The sequence below is a fragment of the Lipomyces chichibuensis genome (assembly GCF_038497645.1).
Source record: "Lipomyces chichibuensis strain CBS 12929 unplaced genomic scaffold V1513scaffold_71, whole genome shotgun sequence".
Classification (NCBI taxonomy): domain Eukaryota; kingdom Fungi; phylum Ascomycota; class Lipomycetes; order Lipomycetales; family Lipomycetaceae; genus Lipomyces; species Lipomyces chichibuensis.
Window position 1 is genome coordinate 13,729 of NW_027117523.1, and position 19,583 is coordinate 33,311.

Below are 19,583 nucleotides of genomic sequence, written 5' to 3' on the forward strand. Positions count from 1 at the left end.
CAACTTGGTCTAGGGCTAGCATATTTGGTCACCAGATATGACGTTATTTTGCAGCTTTCGCTTAGTTCATGCGAAGATAAGGTGACCAACGTGACGACGGAATATTATCGCCATTTATTATGTAACTTTCTCAGCTGCTCACTAATTGCACTTACTATATACTTCGGCATTTCCAGTCGTAGAAAGTATTGTAGAATCCAGCGAGATTAGATTTGCTTTACTCGGGATAATAATCAGCATCCTCGAAGGTGATTGTAAACCTGTGGAGGGGATTCCCTGTGAAAAAGACAATACGCCTCTCGAGCAGCCGCTTTGTACTCAAAAGTGCGGCGCTCGTTGTAGTTCTCTCCTCGTTGTGCGCTTCCCGTGTCTTCAAACGCAATTACGGTCTGGTGCATCGCAGTGCTCTAGAGAGTGACCTGCAAAGGTTTACTGTTCACTCTCTTTATTCTCACCAGCTAATGTCCTTGGCAACACATCGGTCTGATACAGCCGACAATAGCTAGAGCGTTTGGCCCTGCATCATCGTCGTAATAGTACCAGTGAAGAACAATGGCCGATGATAGCAATGGACATAGTCACAGGCGAAATGCTAGTACATACGGTTTTGAAATGGGCCCATATTCTACACCGGATCGCGTTCACTCATTCGCCGCAATCAGGACCAGCAACGGCGCCCACTACCCATCGTGGTGTTTGACATTCTTCTTGTTTGCAATTTTCCAGGCCATCTTTGCGATCATACCACTTGGTGTCGTCGCCTATTTCATATCTCTTGTCCGAAGACAAAATATGAACGCAGGCGTTCCACAGGCATATGTTCTACTTATTTCGGCTGCAACCATTACTAGCATGGTGATTCTGGTCTCGACTGTGGAGATACTGTATCATTTCCGCAACGCTGGGTCCAATGATTCAGATATACGCAACGACGAGTGCGAAGACGAGGGGAACATGGAAGTCGGATGGGGTACAATAGATATAGACATACAGGGCCCAGGATATCTATGGCCGTTTGTATTCGTGCTGTCTCAAATCTTAATGTCACTGTTCTGGATCGGGATTTTCGTGTATATCATGCTTATTTCCGGTGGCATATCGACTGCATGTGCGATTCCGAACGCAGACAAAATGTGTACTGGCCTTTATAAAGAGACGTGCCAGTCATATGTGACAGTTTGTCATCTAGGAAACCTAATTGTGGTTTCCTGTGCGTTGGATGCGTATGCGGTATATTCATTCAGGTAGCTGTAGATATATGGCTAACATCGGAGGTAGATGCTTTTGGGTCTCCGGAACGGTATCGATGTTCATAAATTCGGCGATTACGTACCGGAAACGCAGTTTATCGGGATTCAGCGGCATTGCGGAGATATTCTCTTCCAGACAACCTACAACTTCTCCTGCATCCATGACGACGAGCACGGTCAGGGAGACTAGCCGAATTCTAAGAGGCTCGCGGTCAACTCCATCGGCATTTTGGCGGCTCAAGAAGAAAACATCTAGCGACATTGCGAGTGAGAATACAATAGACTTGCAATATATGAGCAACTCGACCACAGTCGGCCCAAATTCAATGGACACCATGACTGGCAATGCAGCAACCGCGAGTGCGGTGGGGAATTCCATTAATCCATTTGACGATCCACAATTTACTCCTTCAAGCCGTGATGGCACTAGCGCGCCCGCGCCAGCCACGCTTTCACCCTCAAGGAATAATGGCGTTTCAACTCTCCAACCAGATTCCATTCTGTCTTATGCGCATCGTCACAATGGCGCCCATACGCCACACCAGCGTCCGTCCTCGTCGTCGTATGTTCAGCTACATGAAGCTGTGGATGGTGGAACTGCCACATATCCCCCGACCCCTGCTCGGAATCTGACTTCAGGTTGATGGCGTTTAGATGTGACGTTTTATTTAGTTGGCGTTAGTCGATTATATGAGTTCTGCATAATTGAGTGCGCGTTACGTTCGTGTTTGGCTTGTCAATGTTGACACTGCATTTGCAATGTTCTCTATAAATTTGGGTATTTATCTGTACGTTTGCGGAATTCGGGGTAGGTATGCAAATTAGAGACTACGATTACAAGGATTTCTAAGTTTGTAGGATTGCCTGTGATGGAATATCACACTCCAACATCCCTAAAATTGCACTCTCACTCTCTCTACTGAGGGCTCATTAGCTTTAGCTGTCCAAATGTCACAAGCAAGAGCCGCACGAGCCGCAGACAAAGGAAGTGGGATGTATAAACTGCTAAGTGAGGAGCATCGTTCACAGTTAAAGCCGAAGTCATAAGGGCAGTTTTGACTAATCGCCCGGGCTACGGTAATTACGGTATATAGGAAACTATAGGCGTTGGACAAAGTCGTCCAGAATGCGGGACCTCAACTGCTTAGATCTCCACCGTATGAAGGTTAACGGTCATTTGATCCCGAGACGTGGCGACGCCAGAGCCGAGGTCCCTAACCCCTGCATTATCTTGGACCTGAGGAAACGGTATCTCCGACAATGATACTTCTGTAGATGAATCTCCATAATAGCCTGAAGGACCTTCCTCGGCTCATAAGCAACTTTCACGCTCTCCGCACCCCACAAAACAGATTGCCTCTTATAAACCTCGCTTCTTACTCTGAGAAATACCTCCGCATTCAAGACTTCATTTTTACATTATTTGCAACATAGTTAACATACCCGGTCACACCAGCTCTCTACAGATCAATCACTAATGCCGGACGAACTACGATTTGACGGTCAAACCGTTGTCATTACGGGTGCTGGCGGCGGCCTAGGGAGGGCCTACGCTTTGTTTTTCGGATCCCGAGGCGCGAATGTTGTCGTTAACGACCTGGGCTCTAGTTCCAAGGGCGAGGGCCACTCGACAAAGGCAGCTGACGTTGTAGTGGATGGTGAGCTTGCATTGCTGTATGTGTTGTGTGGAACAATTCTAATGTAGAAATAGAAATTAAGAAGGCTGGAGGAAATGCTGTCCCGAATTACGATTCGGTCGAATTCGGTGACAGAATCGTTGAGACCGCGATTAAAGCGTTCGGCAGCGTGCATATACTAATCAACAATGCTGGCATACTGCGTGATATCTCGTTCAAAAATATGAAAGACGCAGATTGGGACTTGATCCAACTTGTCCATCTCAAGGGCGCCTACAAAACCACTAAAGCCGCCTGGCCAGTATTCCGCAAGCAAAAGTTCGGCCGAATTATCAACACTGCTTCGGCGGCGGGCTTGTACGGAAGTTTTGGGCAGGCAAATTATTCGGCTGCAAAACTCGGATTGGTTGGATTCACAGAGACTTTGGCCAAGGAAGGTGCCAAATACGGCATTTTTGCCAACGTGATAGCGCCTATGGCGGCCAGTAGAATGACACAGACCGTCATGCCCGAGGATCTGTTGAGCATGCTGAAGCCAGAATGGGTTGTTCCTCTCGTAGCGTACCTTGCACACAAGGACACGGAGGAGACCGGTGGTATCTTCGAGGCAGGCGCAGGTTTCGTTTCAAAGCTTCGTTGGGAGCGATCAGATGGCGCGCTTTTCAAGACCGATGACAGTTTCACGCCTGCATCGATCCTAGCGCGATGGTCTGAGGTTCAGGATTTCGAGTCCAAAACACCACAGTACCCGACAGGCCCAAATGACTTCTTTGCCCTTCTCGAGTCGGCACGTGAACTACAATCCAACAAACAAGGCAACGTCCCCGTTGACGTGAAGAACAAAGTCGTAATTGTCACCGGCTCCGGGGGTGGTCTTGGTCGCGCATATGCTCTTTTATTCGCTAAGCTCGGTGCTAAGCTTGTTATCAACGATGTTGGCGACCCAAATGGTACGGTTAATGAAATTAACAAGCTCTATGGTGAAGGCACTGCAATACCTGATCGTCATTCTGTCGAAGAAGGAGATGCGGTCGTCAAGACAGCAGTTGACCACTTTGGAACCGTGCATGTAGTCATCAACAATGCCGGCATCTTGCGTGACAAATCCTTCGCTAGTATGACTGACGACCAGTGGGATCAAGTCATTGCCGTCCACTTGCGTGGTACATATAAGATTACCAAGGCAGCTTGGCCATACTTCTTGAAGCAAAAATTCGGTCGAATCGTTAACACTACTTCGACGTCTGGTATATACGGCAATTTTGGTCAGGCTAACTACGCTACTGCCAAATGCGCAATAGTTGGCTTCACGAAAACAATTGCATTGGAAGGAAAGAAATACAACATTTTCGCGAATGCGATTGCCCCCAATGCTGGCACCAATATGACTCGGACTATCTTGCCTGAGGAGATTGTGCAAGCTTTTAAGCCGGATTACGTAGCGCCTCTTGCCGTTCTGTTGTCCTCTGATATGGCCCCTGTTACTGGCGAGATCTTTGAGACCGGCTCTGGTTGGATCGGAAATACAAGATGGCAGCGGACCGGTGGCGTTGGATTTCCTGTCAACACTCCGCTTACATCTGAGGCCATCCAGGAGAATTGGGCGAAGATCACTGACTTTAGTGACGGCCGTGCGACTCACCCGAAGACCACACAAGACAGCATGGCTGCAATTCTCGAGAATATGTCGAACCAATCCTCAGTATCATCGTCATCGACCTCGGAGCAAACAGGCCCTGATTTTCATTTCAGTTATGAGACTAAAGATCTAATCCTGTACAACCTCGGAGTTGGTGCCAAGGCGTCCGAATTGAAGTACGTGTTTGAAGGTGCAGATGATTTCACTGTCTTGCCTACCTACGGTGTTGTTCCATACTTCGGCGCCTCTGGTTCAATTGACTTCAGCGAACTTGTTCCCAACTTTAACCCGGTATGGTTTCACCAGTTCTCTTCACGATGATGACTTTGATACTAACTGTGCTAAGATGATGCTTCTCCATGGCGAGCAATATCTGGAAATCAAATCCTGGCCACTTCCCACGGCGGGTGGGAGACTCGTTTCCAAAGCCCGTCTAATTGAAGTGCTTGACAAGGGCAAGGCTGCCTGCGTTATCACTGGTACTGATACCATTGACGCCGAGACAGGAAAGCCAGTTTTCTACAACGAGTCGACCATCTTCCTTCGCGGTTCTGGTGGTTTTGGTGGATCTAGCAAGGGCAAGGATCGAGGTGCTGCCACAGCAGCCAACGCTCCGCCAAAGCGTGCGCCAGATTTCGTTGCTGTAGTCAAGACAACTGAAGACCAAGCAGCCATCTATCGATTGTCCGGCGATTATAACCCACTTCACATTGACCCGGCGTTCGCGGCAGTTGGTAAGTTCCCGAAACCAATCCTACACGGACTTTGCACGTTTGGCATCTCTGGGAAACAAATATATGACAAGTTCGGAATGTTCAAGAACATTAAGGTTCGTTTCGCTGGACACGTTTTCCCTGGCGAGACCTTAAAGGTTGAGATGTGGAAGCTTGGCGGTGGCAAGATTATTTTCCAGACAACTGTCGTTGAACGAAATACCATTGCTATATCGTCGGCTGCTGTTGAGTTGGTAACTGATGCATCGAAGTTGTAGATTGCTTGATGTATGAGAATGATAGGCTTGGAAGTATGAATGGAAATATTGGAGTTTCGTTTAGTTTTTCTGAGTATATTGCTATATCCAAAAAACTGGTATATTCGTTGGCAAAAATAAGTAATGACGACCGTCGCTTAGAAACGTAACTCTCAGAAAATAGCATCAAGATAGGTCATATGCTCTTAGAACACTGAATACGAGTTCCCATTTGCAGCCTCACGAGGGTTGCATTTGTAAAATCAATTAAGACGAAGTACGGTTTAGTTTATCAAAAAGAATTAGAAGAGAGCAGAAAACACATCGACAAATTCTGCCTAACTCGATTGTTAGTTTTTGCCTACTATTGATGTCGGTGTATATGCTGTATATTTTCTAATCCGGTGCTGAGAATTACTGAGGAACGCCCCACAATGCACGCCCCGACCCGCCCGAGAGAGAGGCGCGCGGATGAGTGTGTTCTCAGTTCTTATCACGATAGAAGCAGCTCTGACTTCACTACAAGTCGTTGGCCATCTCTCCGTCAATACTGTGGCACTTAGACGCATATATTGTTCAAGTAACTGAGAGGTTTTCTAATATCCTCGGATATTTGAATTTAGCATATTAGAGTCGCAGGAGCTGAGATATTCTCTACGGTGTCGATACCGTTGGAATCTGCTTCGACCACCGCGCATCGAAATAGAGATAGGCTACAAAGCAATTCGTCGATATATTACTTGTGGATATTATACCATTTAGCGCATTCGTTGTATTAGATATTCAGTTAAGAGAGGGTACAGCATGGCCAACGTTGATTTTCTCGGCAAGGCGATCGACATCGTGCAGAAGGCTATCCAAGCTGATCAGGCCGAGAATTTTCAGGAGGCTTACAAACTATACTCCAATGGACTGGAGTATTTCATGACGGCTCTTAAATGTATGTGTGAGATTTCTCAAGTCAAGGTGTGGATGCAAGACGAAAATGTGTTTGGACTTGGGAATAGTTGCTGACAAATTGAATGCTGCAGATGAGAAAAATGCGAGAAATAGAGAGATGATTCGGGCGAAGACAGCAGAGTACATGGATCGAGCTGAAAAGTTGAAGAACCATCTTGAGAATTCGGAAAGTAAATCCAAAAGAGCGATTGGTGCCAATGGAAAGGAACAGGGAAAGTCAGGTGGCAAGGCGAAGTATGTGTACCACTTTTTGATATCCAGTTACATGCATGCTAATTACGGGGAAGGAAGAAAGGTGATGATAGCGATGAAGATGATGCCGACAGCAAGAAGCTGCGGAACGCTCTGTCAGGTTGGTTCCCATTAGCCTCAATAATTCTCGACAAGACTGACAACCATTTTAGGCGCAATTCTATCCGAGAAACCGAACGTACGATGGGAAGATGTTGCTGGGCTAGAACTGGCAAAAGAGGCCCTGAAAGAAGCTGTCATCTTACCAATTAAGTTTCCCCACCTGTTCACCGGTAATCGGCGGCCAGTTTCCGGCATTTTGCTCTACGGACCGCCGGGTACTGGTAAATCATTCCTTGCTAAGGCCGTCGCTACTGAGGCTAATTCAACATTCTTTTCCGTCAGTTCCTCCGACCTTGTAAGTAAGTGGATGGGTGAATCGGAAAGATTAGTCAAGCAGCTGTTCAACATGGCTCGAGAGAACAAGCCATCAGTTATCTTCATCGATGAGGTCGATGCTCTGTGCGGTCCGCGAGGAGAGGGCGAAAGCGAAGCGTCACGACGAATTAAGACGGAATTGCTGGTGCAAATGAATGGTGTCGGTAACGATGCCACTGGTGTGCTGGTCCTGGGAGCAACAAATATTCCATGGCAGCTGGATGCTGCTATCCGGCGGCGGTATGTTTGCGACATGCATCAAGTTTAGGATATTGCTAACTGTATACTGCAGGTTTGAACGACGCATCTACATTGCATTGCCTGAAGTCGAGGCCCGAACCACGATGTTCAAGTTAAATGTTGGGTCAACGCCTTGCGAAGTGACACAAGCTGATTACCGCGCTCTTGCGGAAATGACCGAAGGGTATGTTAAGTTATTGAAATATAGTGTAGTAGCCGACCTGACTATATGGCGTAGGTACTCTGGTCATGATATAGCGGTAGCGGTTCGTGACGCGCTCATGCAACCTGTGCGAAAAGTCCAGATGGCAACTCATTTCAAATGGGTGGATATCGACGGCAAGCGGAAATTAACGCCCTGTTCACCTGGCGACCCAGGTGCAATTGAAATGTCATGGATGGATATAGCTGGCGATGAATTACAGGAACCACCATTGCTCTTCAAAGATTTCGTCAAGGCGGTCAAGAGCTCGCGACCGACTGTCAATGCAGATGATGTAAGGAAACATGATGATTTCACAAAGGACTTTGGTTCGGAAGGGAATTAGTACTTGTTGTTTGGCTGTAATTAACTTCTTGTTGTTGATTATGGGTGCGGGTATTGGCAAGATTCGGCAGTTGTAGTTAATCATTCATGTTACAGCATGGGTTATTTTCGCATTTGATCATAATCTGTAGTGTTTTAGTAATATCAATCTATTGATTGCATTATAAATTGTTGCTGGAGAAACAACAACACTCCGAATAATTAGCTGCGAAATGTCGAAGTCCCAACGACGTAGCCAATCACAGCCCAGATAAGTCTGCCTCGTAAAGCCACCCAATCGGGAACTGAAGCTGTTGCCCTAAAATCCCCTTTCCACATTTCACATTACTCCACGCACTTCGAGTTAGTTATTAATATCGGAAGGTACGTCAATATTTTAATTTCATTGAAACTATTAGATTTCCAGTACTGACGTTTCCAGTATTAACAGTCTGTAACAATGCGTGTGCAGTACAGATACAGTCCCAGTGTTTTCGGCTTCACTCCCAAGCTCGTCGCTCGATGGTAAGTGACACAGCCTTTCTTTATATTATATTACTGCTTCATATCCAACTTTTTGCAAAACGAGAATCTGATATTGAATGCCAAGGGTTCCCATTTTCGGTATCTGGGGCGGTGCCGTGGGCCTCGGTGCTCTTTTCTTCCTCGAGCCCATTCCGCGTGTGCGCACCGACATTCTTCAGAAGGTTCCTGTCTTGGGCTCGTACTGGGTTCGTTCTGTTGACCCGAACGATGTTCCTTTCTAGGCGCGCAACTACATAACAGAAAGAAACGGCGCCCCATGACGGATAGAAAGGATTTGGGAGTTATAGTGTTGGGATAGATGTCGAGTTGCGCGAAGTGTACTTTTGCGCATGGGCTATTGTTAGAGGATTATTCAATTGTAACATATATTTCCATTGTCATGAATTGGACGAAGTCACAGCAATTATCAAATGTGATGCTTTGCATGAATGTATAATCTGTGTTTCGGGCGAGCAGTCGGGAACACGGTTTACCATCAATATGCGATGATTTGACACAGGAATAATGATCTTTACAGATATCTGTGCAACGCATCCTCTACAAATAGACACCTGGTCCATGAGAAAACACTCAGTTTGTTCGGTTTAAATACCTATTCACACTCTCAGTACACTGGCGGCCTGACATCGTTATTTGGATTCCAAGCTTCTGCTTCATGCCAGTTACTTTGGCGGTCACTATGTATTGTAGGATGTGTATCGTCTACGGCTTTGCAAACAGGGTTATCGTGGCGTACGTACTCGTTGTATTGGAAATGTCCTTGATTTCTGAATAGCTGCTGTTGCCGGAGACACCAACTCCGCTGAAGTTATATGCCAACTGAGAGACAACTAGCATTACCTGCACCTACAATGTTATCATTACTTACAAGTCTTCCAAGATATTAGCTGTAGCCTACAATTTGCGCTCACTGTTGAAAGCAGACTCAAACATGAGCCGCGGGAGCGCTCAAATTCGAAGTTATATGCTCGCCTATATCCAAGAATAATATCGCTTCCGATGTATATATTAGCCACATTACACAGCTTTGCATGATTGCATCGTGCACCTGTTGTCGATCAGTTCATTCATAAAAATAACAAAAATAATGTGTCATTTCGTTTGCTCTCCGCTCTTCTCGAAAACCTATACAGATGGTAGGATCACTAGGAGTTCATACAGTGCAAAGTAGATACAGTCAAGCCCACAACCTTTTTCGATGCCCGGATAAGCCGAAATATTTTGGTGTCTGAATTCTCAGATTTAAATGTGAAATATCCTGATAAGCCTTCATATATCGGCTTAGACACTCGTTAAGATGATATAGAAAATGACATCGCTTAACTGGAATCGGCAGGTAAGTAGAAGATTACCAATAGTCCTTGTCAGCTGTAGGGTTAGGGCTAGAAGCTCGCGCCATTCGGTAAGTTTGCACCTTTGGCGACTCGCCAGCACATTTCCAACTTGTAACATCCGCGTTCCATACCCCTAGACGTACACCCATATCTTCACACTATCTTTGCGACCGAAAGACAAAGTGCATCAATATTCCTGGACGTTGCCACTAACGTAGAATTTGGTTTTGCAGTATTCAGGTACGTGCCATTTTACATATATCACGTTGGGTTAGAATCGTACCAATGTCGGGGGTTCATATACGTTTCATTGGCTGCCGACATATGATTGGTACTTGAACTCTCCCAATTGTTCTCCGCCCTGTTATTCAAAATGGCATTACGGCTGAACGAAGACGACATTGATTTTCTGCTTTGCGAACGTGGCACGTGTACTTACATTTGTTAGTGCGCTAGACTCAGGCAGTCAACAGAAGATCGCGGAGTAGCAGCCACCATTTGATAAACCAACCGCAAATAGGGGCGCACTAGCAGTGGTTTGATAATGGGACAAGTGGCTTCGACACAACCATCCGACGATGCCATAGTTGACGAATTACTAGCGTCCGGCATTTCGGCGGAATCATCTGTGGCGCAAGCCTCGCCTTCCGATCAGTTACTATCTGACAGTTTGGGCGATATGGATGGGGAACTGCCAATAACTAATGATGATCTACGTGGCATTGCAAATGCTTCATCCTCTGCTAGCAATGGACTGTCGCGTCGGATGCCATCCAGTCAGGACAACAGTGAGGATAAAGAGCTTTCGTGCTCATCATCTGTTCAACGTACATCCACGAATCCGTCAACACGTTCTCGTCGGATATCACGGCATCTATCGAGTTTAGGTCTATTACAAGCACAGCCTCGATCGTCATATAGTGCTAGCGACGCGTCAGCGGCGCCTGCCTCCTCCGCTACTGCTGAGAGATTGCATTCATCCTTCGAGCCATTTAGGAGGCGGCTATCAAGCTCCAGTAGTTTGGCATCCATTCACGATACCCAAAGTACTCGGAATTCCCAATCGTCAGGTCGACGATCGATCCCGACGTCGACGTCGCGAATATTGGGGAATAGCACCAGCGAGGCTTATTCATCTTCCGCTTCTGTCCTGCGGAGACGGAGAGAGTCACCAACACACGAAGAGCAGCAGGAAAGGCGGAATGCAGCGCGAGACTTTTTCCGGACTCGATTCTCACGTGTTCGAAATTCTCTTACATCGCATCCATCGACCTCTTCAATTTCGTCGCCACGAGCATCTACAGATCATCCATCTCAGGATGCACCTGAAGTGCCATCCGCTCATACAAGCGATATTTCACTCGTTCCAGAACCGACGTATGTCCGCCGCAGGCCACGGCCAACCGCGGCTATAACGACTACTGCACTAAGTGGGGAACGTGGTACATCGCCCCCAGGGACTAGACCGAGTTCTCCAATACTTGCTGCGCCTCGTCGTAGCTCCCGTGTTCGTTCTCGTGCGTTCGGGTCAACTGCGTCTGATACTACATTTTCTGACTTTTTGGAGTCAGCCGGAGATGAAATTATGGCTTCAGCAGAGAGTTCTGGGAGGCCACGAGGAACGGAGGACCAGGCGCAAGTACTCTCGCGTCTTTTGTCGGTGGCTGCGGCAGCAACCGCCGCTAGTTTAGTTGGCGGATCCACATCGCAGTTACTATCACGTGCATCTCCGGGATCACGTCGAGGTTCAAGAACTCGAGCGTCTGGATCCTTGGGTGACGACGCTACGGATGAGCTAGTTTCCACTAGAGATATCCTCAATCATGACGGTGACGGTTTCGGTGATGAAGAGGATCGATCTGCAGACGCAAGTGCCAACACGTCGCAACGCGGCCTGTCAGGCGAGGCTGGCGGCAATAATGTTGTGGATGGTACATTCAGTGAGTTCTTGCGCTCACTTCAGACGGGAAGGCTAGCACAAGAATTACGACAAGAATCTGCAGGGGGTAATCGAGATGGATCCGGTCCTGGAGAACTAGTCCCGCCGCTCAATTTTTTCCGCATGTTTAGGTTCCCTTCGGAGGCTGTCAACGCCAGCCATAATAACAACAGTAATTCCACCGCAGGCGAAAACAATGGTGGCTCGGGGCGAATGATTCCGGTGATTATTGTCGGTATTAGATCTGTGCATAGTCGCGGTCAAGCACATGCCAACGATTTGGCGGCGGACATTTTGCCGACTATGGCGGATGCGCAGGCGACAACTGACGGTGCAGGCGGCAGACGACGGCGCAGGTCTGATGCTAGCACTGATTATACTGACAACGGAAGCAGTGCAGTTAGACAAAGGCGCGGCGGATTGTTCGATGAGGATGTCGAGCTTGATGAAGGCGACGACAATGATGATGAAATTGATGAAAATGACGATGAGGATGAAGAGAACCACGATAGTGACGAGGACTATCATACTGAGGATGATGAAGACGAGGATGAGGAGGACGTTGCGAGCATAATCGAGACAGATGAGTCGCGGGCATCCGGCGGCAGACAAAGCCGCTCACATACAACCCTGGACAATGCTGACGACGGCGATGAACAAGACGATGATCATATGTCAATGTATTCTCGTCGGCGGGGTAGTAGGACTCGCTCCGGATCCGCTGACGGAAACGCGACTGGTGGTCGCCTTCCCGATGCTGACAGAAGTGGCGCTAGTGGTGGAGCAAACAATGTTCGGTCGTGGATCATTTATGTCCTCGGCGGACAGTATCCCGAAAATCATCCCATCCTCACAACACCGTCGCTGTTCACTGATAATCCAACTTACGAAGACATGCTCCTATTGTCAAGTTTTATTGGTCCAGCTAAGCCTCCTGTGGCTACTCAAGATGACATCGACAGATCGGGCGGCATTTTTGAGGCTAGTGAAGAAAATCTAGGTGAGAGGTGCCTGGTGTGCCTCTCGGATTTCGAGGAAGGAGAAGAGTGCAGAAAGCTGCGACAATGTGGCCATTTGTTCCACAAGAAGTGTATTGATGAAGTGCGTATTCATTTGGCAAGATTTTATGAGTAATTACTAAATTTAAATAGTGGCTTACAACAGGAAGGAACTCGTGCCCCCTTTGTCGTGCGCCTGGAGTCGCAGAAGGGAAAAATAATACGTTGTCTTCGAACGTAACTGCTGCCGCTGCGAATTAGTTTTGCATAGTACAATGAACTTCGCATCCTGTTGCATACGTCGGCTTTCGTTATGATGCGTTACATACGCGTGCTTGGGGTATTATGAATTTAATTTGGGATTTTTTGTTTGATTTATATCCGATATTGTGGTATTAGTGTCATATTTTACATATGGATGGGAATAGTCTTTGGAAGTTGCATCAAATACGACGTACGGTTTGCATTTGTTTTTGTTTTGATCCTTTTTTTTGCATGCTGTTATATATTTATGACTTTCGTATTGTATTTATATTAGCTAACAGTATGGATTATTTTATGTCGGCGTTGGACGACTATTGCATCTATTCTGCCATTTTACTTGTGTAACGGTATGTATATAGTTTGTAGTGGTTTGTGTGCGTCATATTTAATAAATATTTAATCGAAATATTTGAGTAACAGTAAGATAATGGAAGGTTATCATGTACAAAGAATATGGATAATTATGAATCTTTGGTGCGCGTCGATGGTGAAGTGCTACACGGTTCACTTTAGCAAACCCAACCTCCCAACTACAGTTTCACAAACACCATCAGATTGACAGCGATCCAAGATCAAGTAAAAATGTCGGCACCACGTCCTGAGCCTAATAGATCGCCTTCGATTTTAGTCACAGATGCGCGAACAACGCCAATAACCTCTTCCTCACATGCACAATCGTCATCAACCGGGCCCTCGCCGCAACGATTAACTCCAGCTCGACGATTCTCCATAACTCCATTTTCGCCAGGGAATACTAACGGTCATCGATTCGCGAATATTTCTGTGAGCAATCTATTATTCGATCATGGCGCGAGCGATATTCCGTCGTCGCGACACCGGGCATCGCCGCCTCCAACTGCACCAGCCAATTTTGCTCCTTACACGTCATTTGGGAGGCGGCACCCCCCCCGACAAGCTGTTGGATTTGAGGACATGCCTATGCGGGTGAATCCGCGGCAGCGTGATCCGAGGATGGTTGTGTCTACGCGTGGGGTGGATGGCAATATTTCGAAGCAGCGACGACAAAGAAGGCGGAGGCAGGAGTATCAACGTAGGGATGAACCGCCGAGGTCGTATCGTGACGTTTCGTCTGACGAGGAGTATACCGATGACGAGGATGAGCAGTATAAATATGACAAAGTTATCTATCTGCCGATGCCGCCATCACCACCACGTTCACCTGCACCGACGACATCTACGAGTACGAGTGAAACGAGGAGAGTCACGGCGTTCCTCACGGCTGAAGGGTATCATCTCGGCAAAATTACAAGTTTCTTGACGAAGAATCACGGCGTGAAGGGTGTACGAGTGTTTGCGGCTGGTAGTCCTGACGCGGCATTATACGTGCCGTACGGATTACCGCTTTTACCTGGAAGATCTGGATGGAGAATTCGAAGCGGCGGTGAGGTGACGCAAACGATGCCGTCTTTGATAGATAAAGGTGATGATCCGGACGCTCCGGAAGATAATAATGACTATCATGACTTACTGCAACGCAAGGCGGAGCTGTTCGTGTTTGCGTATGGAGTAATGGTGTTTTGGAATTTTACAGAGACGCAGGAGAGAGATATTCTCGCTGACATTACATTTGCGGATAGCGACAATAATTTGGGCATGATCACGAAGACTATTCCGGAAGGTGATCGTGAGATTGAGGAGTTTAGCTTCGAATATTCTCGCACGAGCAAGAGTCCGCGGATATCCAATGATGTGATGACACTAAGGGCAGTAGGCGGAAACGCAGATATCAAGCACAAATTGACAATGTCGCACGGCATCGCTCAGTCAACCAAATTATCATATTTTGAGACAAAAATGGAAAATATCACCATGATGGAACTGGAGTCAGTACCGAAACATCTCGCTCTACAGGGATCACTTGGAAAACTTACGCGTGAGGATATCATGAAGATTGAGGGTAGTCTGTTCAAATTGCGAGTGGACGTGAATTTGAGCAGTAGCGTGCTGGACGTGCCTGAGTTTTTCTGGGATGAGGAGCCAGAAATGCATGCATTTTATACAGCAGTTCGAGTGTATTTGGAAATCAAGCAGCGGATTAAAGTGTTAAATCAGCGGTGCAAGGTCTTTTTGGACCTGGCGGATATTCTTGCGGATTCGATTGCGGAAACAAATATGTCAAGTATGTTGTGTACAACTTGGGCAATGAAGTCGTATTAACAGCGGTCAGGAATAACGTGGATCATCATTGGCTTGATTGTGGTATCACTGATGGTCACAACAGTAAGTTTTCATTGGTTACGAGGATGGCTGATTGTGCTAATTGTTTCAGCTTGAAATCGTTCTGAGATTCGAAACCCTTTCCAAGTTGAAATCTCCTCAGATGCCAGAGGCATGGTAAGGCTAATATTGATGTGCAGTTTGTGTTATGGTTCGGGTTAGGAATGCATTGTTATTAATCAAAGGCGTCAAAAATTGTGGGGAATGTTAGTGTTAATATATTTTGCATTGATCACATTCTATGCAATTCCTGCATTTGAAACTACAAATGAGTTAACCTAGATAAATGAGGGAAAGTAGGTCGGGTCTGCTTGTGACCGAGCTCAGCGTATGAAGTGCTGCCTTCATGTGTCCCGGCAAGGATCCTCACCATATCTGTACCAGGTGTGAAGTCACTCTTCAATACAGGGAGCTCCAGTGGGCCAACTGTGCTTGACGAAAACGATCTCCACAAACATCCTAAAGCAGCCAACCGTCAGCTGTCATAGGTTTCATTGCTGTCGATTGAAGTCCAATGAGTACAAGTTAAACCGACAGTGACCTTCTAATTTTTGGGACTACCCTAAGTCCACAATAAGCTGAATGCAATAAAAAGACAGTGACGAATAATGTAGTGATAGTCGCGAGCCGCGAACCGCCACCTTATTTACGCTTTAAACTCTATGAGTTAATCTCACGCGATTACTACGTTCTTATCATTCTCGATAGAAACTTAAGATGATGACTCTCGCGACTCACTGCACAAGTCCATCGCAAACGTTATCAGCCGAACAATTCGTACGGAGTTGTCCGACGCCTTTAAGTTTTATCCGGAGCACCTTTCACTTGGTTCAAGTGAAGATGCCATCCCAATTTCAACATCCTACCAAGAAAGGCGAGCTGTTGCCTACTTTACAAGAGCTGATTGACTCCAATCCGAAGGACATACCAAAAGAAGCTGCGTGGATCTGGGGTACTGATGATGAGGTATGTCGTGTTCAATATCATTTCGAAATTTGACATTCTAACAATGCTACCAAGGTCGGACGATTGAACCTCCTGTCTCCGGAGCTAGTAAAGAGAGTTTCTCAGTCTGAGCCGAAATTTGGCCTCGTGTCTTCTTTGAATTGGGATATTACGCTCCCACTGCACCCGCCATTCGGGCGTCCTGCGCTCAAGTATGACATACAAGCCAACCCGAACGCGTTGATCCATGATGACACTGTGATCATGAACACACAGTCCGGCAGTCAGTTCGACGGGTTCCGCCATTTCGGCCACATCTCCTGCCAAGTCATGTACAATGGTCTCACGCGCGACGAAATCGTCGGTCAAAGGAAGTCGTTACGATGCGGAATGCAGGCGTGTAGCAAACACGGTATTGTTGGTCGCGGCGTGTTGCTTGACTTTGTGAGGTATGCAGAGGAAAAAGGGATAGAGTATGATCCATTTAAGAGATATGGCATATCGTTGGAGCAGTTGAAGGATATTGCCGCATTCCAGGGCGTTCAGTTCGAGTTTGGTGATATATTGCTTATCAGGACCGGGTGGATGAAAAAATACAGCGAGTTACTCGTTGAAGGGAATATGGCTGAGCTCGAGCAAACGGGAGCTACGTCACCTAATGCTATAGGCATTGATCAGGGAGACGACATGAAGTATTGGCTTCATGATCAGTACTTTTCTGTAGTCGGCGGCGATCAGCCTGCATTCGAAGCCTGGCCATCTCGAACGGAGGAGTGCTTGCACGAGTATTTGTTGGCGTGCTGGGGTGTTTTGATTGGCGAGATGCTCGATCTAGAAGACTTGGCTGAAAAGTGCAAGAGCACTGGGAAGTACTCTTTCTTGTTCATGAGCGCGCCGTTTAATTCGCCTGGCGGCGTGGCTACTTTTGCTAACGCCTTGTGCGTATTGTAAGTGGTGACATATATGTTACTAGATGCAAAATCGAAAGCAACTATTTTCTGAATAGACTGAAGTCGGAGACTGCAAATTGTTCTCGATCCCAAATTCATTCTCCTGCGTTAACCTCGCACTCTCTCTCAGTCGTGAAATATTTATTACGGAATTTTTAAGAATTCTATTTGCATGGAATTTGTATCCAGGTGGGTCACTCTTGTGCCGGTGACGGAGGCTCTCCTCGGCCTGATGGTAAAAAACTACGTTGGCAGTGCTAAGTTGGCGGCCGTTATGTAGCATAGTACTTGTGGTGCAGGACAGGTCTCTCACCATGTCGTCGTAGGTGAATGAGATGCCGAGACAGGAATGTAAGAGTTTTTGACAGTTCAGAGATTACTATATTCGTGATATTAGAAATGTAACAAAGGCCTGTAGCCAGGCAGTATTGGTATATGTGGATTCGGACCGGGCATTCTCCAGATAAAAATTCGCACGAATAGCCGCTATCTCCGAAGCCATTGCCGGTTTCGGAGTTAATGCCACATTTTTGCGATACATATAGGCGGTAAATAATGTATCACCGTTCGGATGAAAACCATACGTTTTGGTCTAATTATCCAGATTCAATACTCTGATATTTGTACCATTCGCCTTTGCGGTTGTTTGAATTGCTTGCGCTGTATCATTGTGCACCTCTCTGTTTTCATTATTCACGTCAAAGGATTTACACCACTGGCATGATCTGCATTTTGTGACTTGTAAGCACCTGCTGCTGCCCGTACAGTCCCGTTGCCGATCATGACCCACGGATGATCAATATTATGCCATTTACCGCGTACTATCTTAGAATCTATTACATTTTAGCCGCATATATTCCTGATAGCAACTCAGTTCACTAGCTCCGATAACGGTACCAGTCCAGTGACATTCTTCTCTTTTAACGATACCCATTTAACTCGTTGAGTCATATTCGTTCATAGTAACCTCAATTTTCCCACATAGTTCGCGGTGGCTTAAGAGATGATTAAAGTAAATAATAGTAGTAGCTTCAACATATTAGACATGCCGAAACAGCTATGCAGTATGCTAACGCTAAGGGTGATAATCAACCCTCTTAAGTTCGACAAATATATATTATACCGCATTATAATCTATCACAAACAGTTCTATTAGAAAATTAGCACATTACTTCTCAGGTTGTCCATATCCCCATGGGTTATTCGTAGTCCAATTCCACAAATCCCTGCATGCATCCTCAATGCTAAGCTCCGCTTTCCATTTGAGCTCCGTATTCGCCCTGTTAGGCTTCGCTGTCAAATTCACAACATCACCCTTTCGGCGACCAATAATTTCAAGCGGAATTGTCTTGCCCGTAGCGTTTTCGAACGCGTGCACTACCTCGAAAACAGTGCTGCCATTGCCAGTGCCGAGATTCCATGGACGCACGAAACCTTCAGAATTATCGCCTTCAACAGAGTCAAGTTTGGCGAGAGCAGCGAGATGACCTTTTGCGAGATCGACGACGTGGATGTAGTCTCGGATTGGCGTACCGTCGGGAGAGCCCTTGTAGTCGTTGCCAAAGACTTGTAACATTGTTCTGCGACCGACAGCGACTTGAGCGACGAAGGGGAGGAGATTGTTTGGGATACCGCGCGGGTCTTCCCCGATACGGCCGGACGGGTGGGCGCCGATGGGGTTGAAGTAGCGTAGGATGCCGACTTTGAGGTTCGGGTCCGCGGCAGCGGCGTCGGTGAGAATTTCCTCAATGATCATCTTTGTGTGGCCGTAGGGCGACGTTGGGCCTGTCGGACACTCCTCGGGAATGGGGATCATGTTTTCAAAACGCGTCGCGTCACCGTAGACAGTTGCCGAGGACGAGAAGACGAATACCGGAGTGCCATACTTTGCCATTATCTTGAGGAGGTGAACGGTGCCACACACATTGGAGTCGTAATACTCGAGCGGAATCTTAGTCGACTCGCCGACCGCCTTCAGTCCAGCGAAATGAATGACAGACTGGATAGGGTACTCACTAAATACCTTCTCCAAACCCTCCTTGTCTCGCAGGTCGACAGGGAAGAACGGGATAGTAGAGTTTGTGAGCTCGCTGACGCGACGGATGGCTTCCTCGGACGAATTACAGAGGTTGTCGACCACGACGACTTTGTAGCCTGCATTGATGAGCTCCAGCACTGTGTGAGAGCCGATGTAGCCTGCGCCGCCGGTGACCAAGACGTACTTGTCTGCTGTCATCGTGATGGTGTGCAATTGCTGTAGTGGAGATAGTAGTGGATTGAGGAAGAGAATGTATATGATATTATTACCGTTAGGAGGATGAACCTGCCGAGTGGATTGCGTTGACTTTATTGATTGATTGATTGATTGATTGATTGATTGTGAGCTTACGCGCACACTTTCGGTGCAGCCACCGCCGCGGACGATTTGGCAGCACAGCGTTGGTGCAGCTGTGCCAATAATAGATTCCTAATGCGGAA

General features: G+C 47.0%; 8 protein-coding genes across 8 annotated transcripts; 7 read left to right on the plus strand and 1 right to left on the minus strand.

Annotated features, from left to right (window-relative positions):
• The first annotated feature begins 354 nt into the window (after positions 1-354).
• On the plus strand, positions 355-2,169 carry V1513DRAFT_454300 (uncharacterized protein). Its single transcript, XM_066899363.1, has 2 exons — positions 355-1,223; positions 1,279-2,169. The coding sequence occupies exons 1-2, from the start codon at positions 553-555 to the stop codon at positions 1,892-1,894; spliced, it is 1,287 nt and encodes a 428-aa protein (XP_066750615.1). The 5' UTR covers positions 355-552; the 3' UTR covers positions 1,895-2,169.
• Positions 2,170-2,592: 423 nt separating this feature from the next.
• On the plus strand, positions 2,593-5,692 carry V1513DRAFT_454302 (uncharacterized protein). Its single transcript, XM_066899364.1, has 3 exons — positions 2,593-2,908; positions 2,962-4,817; positions 4,873-5,692. The coding sequence occupies exons 1-3, from the start codon at positions 2,728-2,730 to the stop codon at positions 5,515-5,517; spliced, it is 2,682 nt and encodes an 893-aa protein (XP_066750616.1). The 5' UTR covers positions 2,593-2,727; the 3' UTR covers positions 5,518-5,692.
• Positions 5,693-5,883: 191 nt separating this feature from the next.
• On the plus strand, positions 5,884-8,080 carry V1513DRAFT_454305 (P-loop containing nucleoside triphosphate hydrolase protein). Its single transcript, XM_066899365.1, has 6 exons — positions 5,884-6,436; positions 6,528-6,690; positions 6,744-6,808; positions 6,861-7,365; positions 7,418-7,549; positions 7,604-8,080. Exons 1-6 carry the CDS (start codon positions 6,301-6,303, stop codon positions 7,911-7,913), a joined length of 1,311 nt encoding a protein of 436 aa, XP_066750617.1. The 5' UTR covers positions 5,884-6,300; the 3' UTR covers positions 7,914-8,080.
• A 135-nt stretch (positions 8,081-8,215) lies between these two features.
• V1513DRAFT_454306 (cytochrome b-c1 complex subunit 10) lies at positions 8,216-9,058 on the plus strand. Its single transcript, XM_066899366.1, has 3 exons — positions 8,216-8,275; positions 8,334-8,416; positions 8,502-9,058. Exons 2-3 carry the CDS (start codon positions 8,352-8,354, stop codon positions 8,656-8,658), a joined length of 222 nt encoding a protein of 73 aa, XP_066750618.1. The 5' UTR covers positions 8,216-8,275; positions 8,334-8,351; the 3' UTR covers positions 8,659-9,058.
• Positions 9,059-9,886: 828 nt separating this feature from the next.
• Positions 9,887-13,378, plus strand: V1513DRAFT_454312 (uncharacterized protein). The gene is made up of 3 exons (XM_066899367.1): positions 9,887-10,011; positions 10,220-12,811; positions 12,862-13,378. The coding sequence occupies exons 2-3, from the start codon at positions 10,316-10,318 to the stop codon at positions 12,967-12,969; spliced, it is 2,604 nt and encodes an 867-aa protein (XP_066750619.1). The 5' UTR covers positions 9,887-10,011; positions 10,220-10,315; the 3' UTR covers positions 12,970-13,378.
• Positions 13,379-13,499: 121 nt separating this feature from the next.
• On the plus strand, positions 13,500-15,447 carry V1513DRAFT_454313 (uncharacterized protein). The gene is made up of 3 exons (XM_066899368.1): positions 13,500-15,112; positions 15,161-15,213; positions 15,263-15,447. Exons 1-3 carry the CDS (start codon positions 13,555-13,557, stop codon positions 15,329-15,331), a joined length of 1,680 nt encoding a protein of 559 aa, XP_066750620.1. The 5' UTR covers positions 13,500-13,554; the 3' UTR covers positions 15,332-15,447.
• Positions 15,448-16,050: 603 nt separating this feature from the next.
• Positions 16,051-17,106, plus strand: V1513DRAFT_386032 (uncharacterized protein; the record flags this gene model as incomplete). Its single annotated transcript, XM_066895229.1, has 2 exons — positions 16,051-16,176; positions 16,231-17,106. The coding sequence occupies 2 exons, from the start codon at positions 16,051-16,053 to the stop codon at positions 17,104-17,106; spliced, it is 1,002 nt and encodes a 333-aa protein (XP_066750621.1).
• A 1,167-nt stretch (positions 17,107-18,273) lies between these two features.
• V1513DRAFT_386046 (uncharacterized protein) lies at positions 18,274-19,341 on the minus strand (the record flags this gene model as incomplete). The annotated part of the gene is made up of 1 exon (XM_066895230.1): positions 18,274-19,341. One exon carries the CDS (start codon positions 19,339-19,341, stop codon positions 18,274-18,276), a length of 1,068 nt encoding a protein of 355 aa, XP_066750622.1.
• Positions 19,342-19,583: the final 242 nt, after the last annotated feature.